The sequence below is a fragment of the Tenrec ecaudatus genome, chromosome 1, assembly GCF_050624435.1.
Source record: "Tenrec ecaudatus isolate mTenEca1 chromosome 1, mTenEca1.hap1, whole genome shotgun sequence".
In the NCBI taxonomy this organism is placed as follows: Eukaryota; Metazoa; Chordata; class Mammalia; order Afrosoricida; family Tenrecidae; genus Tenrec; species Tenrec ecaudatus.
In genome coordinates, this window is record NC_134530.1 from 1,721,381 (window position 1) to 1,726,896 (window position 5,516).

Genomic DNA, 5,516 nt, shown 5'->3' on the forward strand with positions numbered 1-5,516 from the left:
GGAGGTTCCTTTCCCTGTGGGTGCATCAGGCCTCAGAGGCTGCAGGGACAGGGGGTGTCAGGGGACCTTCCCCCACCCCCACCCACCCTCCTCTCCAAGTTGGAGGAGGAAGAGAAGGCAGAAGATGAGGAAATGGGTTGTTTACAAGCTGTGGTTTCCAGCGGTTGTTACGAAACCTCAGGCTGCAAGGACACTCAGGGGTCACCGAGGAGATGGGGGTGGGGGACTCAGTCCTCCCCTCTGCCCCTGCCCATCCTGAGGAGCTGTCCTCTCTCGGCCAGCCTGGCAGAGAGGCTGAGACCCCTGGCTGCTCTAGTGCCAAGTCTGGAAGGAGGTAACCCTCACACCACCTCCTGCTGGAGAGGGACAAGGCCAGTACCCCTCCCCCCAGCTGGACTGCTGCCCACCAGCAGATGTGCCTGAGGGAGCCGCCCAGCCCCCTCCACCCTCATAAAAGCTCCCCCGGCCCTGCCTGGCCAGTGCTGTGGTCACAGCAGCAGCATGGTGGACATCTCAGTGTGCCTGGTGGCTCTGGTCCTCCTGGGAGCCTCAGGGTGTGGTGAGTGGGCCTGGGTCTGGTGGGATGGGCCCCAGGCTTAGGACGGTCCCAAAACAGGATCACCCCTGCCCCTACCAGGGCGCAGAAGTGGGGGGTGGGGTGGCAGAATGCATGTTGTGTGCCGTTAAATCACTTCCAATTCTTAGTGACCCCGTCTGACAGGGTAGAACTTCCCACCCCACAGAGACCCCGTATGACAGGGTAGAACTACCTACCCTATAGACTCTGTAGTCTCAAGCTTCCTCCACCACTTGTCCATCAGTTTGTCACACGGTGGCAGCGTGAGTGTGGCCGTGGTGCTGGAAGCGGGGTCACTGGCCTTACAGACACCAGCAGGGTCACCCAACATGAACAGCTTTCAGCGGAGCTTGCAGACTAAGACCAGACAGGGCTGTGCACTTCTGAGGGAGCAGTCGCTGAAAATCCTCCCAGACAGAGGCCGAGCACGGCCAGAGATAGTGCCAGAAATGAACCCCCGCGGCTTGGAAGGCACGCAACATAGGTAGGCAGTGAAAATGAGGAAATCCCTCGACAAGATGGGTGGGCACAGGGACTGCAGCCAGAGGCGCGGGCACAGGAACCACTGTGAGGGGCGCAGGACTGGGCAGTGTTGCGTAATGTTGTGCACGGGATCGCTATGGGTCGGAACCGGCTGCACAGCACCCAACGACAACACAAGGCTGCCCAGGCTGTCAGCCCGACGGAAGCAGAGGGCCATCTTTCTCCTGAAGAGCTGCTAATGAAGCTGGAACGTGCGTGCGGGAGCCCTGAGCGTGGCTTAACCACAGCACTGCCGGAGCTGTCCAGCGTTCTCCTTGAGACGCGCTGTGGGCTGGGCGCTGTGTTTGATAGACAAATGCCCCCCACAGCTGCTGGGTTTCAGCCCAGCTCTCGTCAGAAGTCGCTAATAAGCCAGGAAATCTCAGCACTTTGGGTCTGAACCCCCATCTGCCACAGGCCCTACTGGGGTGGGGGTGGGAGCATGGACGCCATAGCGGCCCCATGTGGTAGCTTAGAAACCTTCAAGCTGCTTCCTTGCAAGAGGCCTGGTGACACCGCGTCCATGCTTTGGGGCTGCTAAAGACAAGGTCAGCAGTTCAAGACCAGCAGCAGCTCCGCTAGACAATGATGACGTCATGTCGTCTGTCTGCTCCGGTAAAGAGTGACAGCCTCAGAAGCCCACAGAGACGGCTCCACCCTGCCCTATCGGGCATTGAGTCGGCATTGACTGAGGGCATTTGGTTTTTGGGCTGAGCTCCCTATGAGCCCTCGGGTGGGATTCGAACAGGGAACCGTTTGGATATCAACCCAGCTCTTAGCCACCCCCCAACCGTGACTCAGAATTTCTAACTGGAAGCCCCAGCCGTCCTGAGTCTCCCACCTCCTGTCTGGGCGTCAAGAATCTGAAACCAGAGGGGTAAAAGTGGAGGCCCGGCATAGCGCGGCAGGCAGAGGCAGGGCTGCAACAGGTCTCTTCTCTGGGGCTTCCCTTGAGCACTGAGGGGGACGCAAGGCTGGCGCCTGCCCAGCCCCCATCACGCCCTATCCTTGCCGCCTGCCCTGCGTTTCTGCCTGGGGCCCGGGAATCTGAGTTTTCAACCTGGGCAGGAAGACCCCAACGGTGGTGCAGCCTGAGGTTTGGGGGTGTCTGAGGGCTGAACCTAGGCAGAACCCAGGTCCTGTGCTCTGCCCTCACCCCCTGTGCCCACCCGCAGATGCACAGCCCCGGGGCCGGATCCTAGGGGGCCGCGAGGCCGCGTCCCATGCGCGGCCCTACATGGCGTCGGTGCAGGTGAATGGCAGGCACACGTGTGGCGGCTTCCTGGTGTCCGAGCAGTGGGTGCTGAGCGCAGCGCACTGTCTAGAGGATGCGTGAGTGCTGGGGGGCCGGGGCAGGGCGGGGTGGGGGCGGCGCTGGGTGGGGAGGGGGCTGTAGTCCGACCCTGGGCCCTGTCTGCTCGCAGAGACGGCGGGAAGGTGCAGGTGCTCCTGGGCGCGCACTCCTTGTCACTGCCTGAGCCCTCCAAGCGCCTGTATGACGTGCGCCGCGCGGTGCCCCACCCGGACAGCCGGCCGGACACCATCGACCATGACCTCCTCTTGCTGCAGGTCAGCGGAGTCTCGTTGTAGTCCATCCTGCTGCGCCCGGACCCACATCCACCTGTGCCGCCCCCTTCGCGTCCCACCTAGTCTAACCGCAGCCTCCTCTCTTCCGGGACCCACGTCCACCTGTGTGTCCCACCCAGCAGTCTAACCGCAGTCTCTCCTACTGTGCCTGGGACCCACGTCCACCTGTGCCTGCCCCTTCCGGTCCCACCCAGAGTCTAACTGCAGTCTCTCCTGCTGCACCCCACCCCACCACTCGCTTCCCGCCTTGACTCTCTCCCCTGTGCCCCCCGCAGCTGACGGAGAAGGCCGCGCTGGGCCCCGCCGTGCAGACCCTGGCCTGGCAGCGCGAGGACCGCGACGTGGCGCCCGGCACGCTCTGCGACGTGGCCGGCTGGGGCGTGGTCAGCCACTCGGGCCGCCGGCCGGACCTCCTGCAGCACGTGCTCGTGCCCGTGCTCGCCCGCTCCACCTGCAACCTGCGCACCTACCACGACGGCGCCATCACTGAGCGCATGATGTGCGCCGAGAGCAACCGCAAGGACAGCTGCGCGGTAATTCGGGCTGGGACAGGGGGCGGGGCCTGGTGGGCGTGGCCCATGGGGGCGGGGCGTGACGGAGGCGGGAGAACTGGAGGGTGGGGCAGGTAATGGAGTGGGGCGGACAGGGGGCGGGGCTCAGAAAGAGGGCGGGGCCTGAGCGGAAAGGAGGGCAGCGCTGGGCAGGGTCTAAAGAGGTGGCCCAGAGGGACGGTGTCCGGGATGGGGCGTCCCCGGGGCAGAGACCAAAGTAGGGGTTAGAGAGGGAAGAGAGGCGGATTTAAGAATTAAGGGGGCGGGCCCCAGATGAGGGCGGGTCCTGACTCAGTGGGCCAGAAACTTTCAAAGGGGTGGAGCCTAAAGGAAAGTCTCGCATCTTGGTGGGCGGGGACCTTCCTCAAAGGGGCGGGGCCTGGGGCAACGAGGGGCTGGAGTGGGGCAGGCGCGGCGCCCCCACTCACGGCCCGACACCTCGCAGGGCGACTCCGGGGGTCCGCTGGTGTGCGGGCGCGTGGCCGAGGGCGTGGTGACCTCGGGCTCGCGCGTCTGCGGCAACCGCAAGAAGCCCGGCATCTACACGCGCCTGGCCAGCTACGCGGCATGGATCGATGGCATCCTGGCCGGGACCGCCTGAGGCCCGCACCCCCCACCCCGCAATAAAGCCCTCAGCCCCGCATGTGGTCAGCCCTTACTGAGCGCCCCTTGCAGGTCGGGGATCCGTGCTTACTCTTCCCTGGAGGCCCAGGGTACTGGAGGGATGCCCCACCGCTGTCCCTCTAGGTCGTGTCCACTCTTTCCTCTGGTGCCCTGGGGGCCTGCTGTGTGTGAAATCCTGCTCGGGACTGAGACACAGGTGCGCAGAGACCCCAGGGCCGTTCTTATGACATTTCCCAGAAAGGTAAACTGAGGCTCAAGGTCATTCCTGTGCTCAGAAGCTCATGGCCAAAGCATGCCATACTCGGTGCTTCCAAGTTCAAATGAAACAGGGGTGTTGGTGGGTCTCAGTTTACCCTCTGGACAGGAACGGAGGTGACAGGGTGAAGCGCCTTGCTCTTTCTCCCACTGGACACGGGCCACGCTTATGAGCCACCAGGCAAGAAGCCTGGCCCACAGGGAGGGCCCCTGGCCTGTTTGTCTAAGAGAAGACAGCGTCTGAGAAGTGAGGCCACAGGCCCCCTGGACTCCCGCTGCCCAGCGGTGTGGGGACGGGTGCCCAGCACTCCGCAGCACGGACCGGCCTGCACGTCCTCCTGTGGTCTCTTCCACGGGGAGAATGAGAACCGATTACCACGCAGCAGGCCGCACACTGGGCCTGCCAGGCCTTTATGCCCCATCACCCGGAGGGCCCAGCGGCTTTAATCGGTCAGAGGACTTGTTGGTACTGAAGGCTGACCACTGCGGAGGGGGCTGAGCTGCCAGAAAGGGGGCGGGGAGGGAGGGTGTATGGTGGTAGAGAAGCTGAGACCTGCCCAGATGTCAGAGCCCCCACCCACCTGCCCCCGCCGCAGCAGTCCTGCCTAACACACAGTAGGTGCCCACCCCAGACAGACAGCAGGAGAGTGGACACGCAGATGCAGAGACCAGATCAGAGGAGGATCAGCAGATAGGGGGAGAGGCCTCTGAAGGGGGGGGGGAAATTAGCAGGCTGCCCTTCCTACTCAAACTGCTAAGATTCTAAACCACCCCAGTAGGTGCCCAGCACCACCAGGTACTGAGAGGTGTGGAAATAGGCAGACTTTGTGGCCAGAGTCACCTGGGGCCCACTGGGCAGTCGGGGCTTGCCCAGGATCAGTCACCAAAAGTTCTAGTGGCTTGCTGGTGGTGTGGGGACACCCTTCCGACGAGGTGGGTTCAGTCCCTTGGCAAGTTGCCCCTCCTCGGGTCCCGGTCACCTCCTCTGCAAATGGGGTCTCACTCATCATTTAAGATTCACTCAGTCGCCCCAGGGACAGGAGGACACCAGGGCGTGGTAGCTACAGGAGTGAAGTACGCAGGTGCCCTGTCACTGCCAGCCTCCAGCCCCATTACATGTTGGACCTAAGTGGACACAGCAGACCCTACACAGAGCTGGTTTGACCATCAAGGGCTTATTTTCTGGCGGGGGTGCCAGCAGGACTAGTGTTTTGGGGGGCAGTGGGGTGTCTTACAGCAGATCCAGAGCTTGGTGAGCAGCCGGAAGAGCAGGGACATGCTGTCCTGCGTGTCGGAGGTGGCCGTGTACACAGGCAGACAGCTGGGCTTCAGCAGGCCCCAGATGCGGATGACGACCATGAGCTCACGCAGGATGCCCAGCGAGGTGCCGTCCCGCAGGA

General features: G+C 63.2%; 1 protein-coding gene across 1 annotated transcript; it reads left to right on the forward strand.

The window, feature by feature from the left end:
• The first annotated feature begins 421 nt into the window (after positions 1-421).
• Positions 422-3,880, forward strand: LOC142442922 (complement factor D-like). Its single transcript, XM_075544403.1, has 5 exons — positions 422-559; positions 2,275-2,431; positions 2,524-2,668; positions 2,962-3,219; positions 3,683-3,880. Exons 1-5 carry the CDS (start codon positions 502-504, stop codon positions 3,836-3,838), a joined length of 774 nt encoding a protein of 257 aa, XP_075400518.1. The 5' UTR covers positions 422-501; the 3' UTR covers positions 3,839-3,880.
• The last annotated feature ends 1,636 nt before the right edge of the window (positions 3,881-5,516 follow it).

Excerpts from the sequence above, each read along its gene's own strand:
- LOC142442922 (XM_075544403.1), top strand. The coding sequence starts at position 502 with ATGGTGGACATCTCAGTGTGCCTGGTGGCTCTGGTCCTCCTGGGAGCC. Across the intron at positions 2,669-2,961 it reads ATGACCTCCTCTTGCTGCAG|CTGACGGAGAAGGCCGCGCT; the intron begins GTCAGCGGAGTC and ends TGCCCCCCGCAG. Across the intron at positions 3,220-3,682 it reads ACCGCAAGGACAGCTGCGCG|GGCGACTCCGGGGGTCCGCT; the intron begins GTAATTCGGGCT and ends GACACCTCGCAG.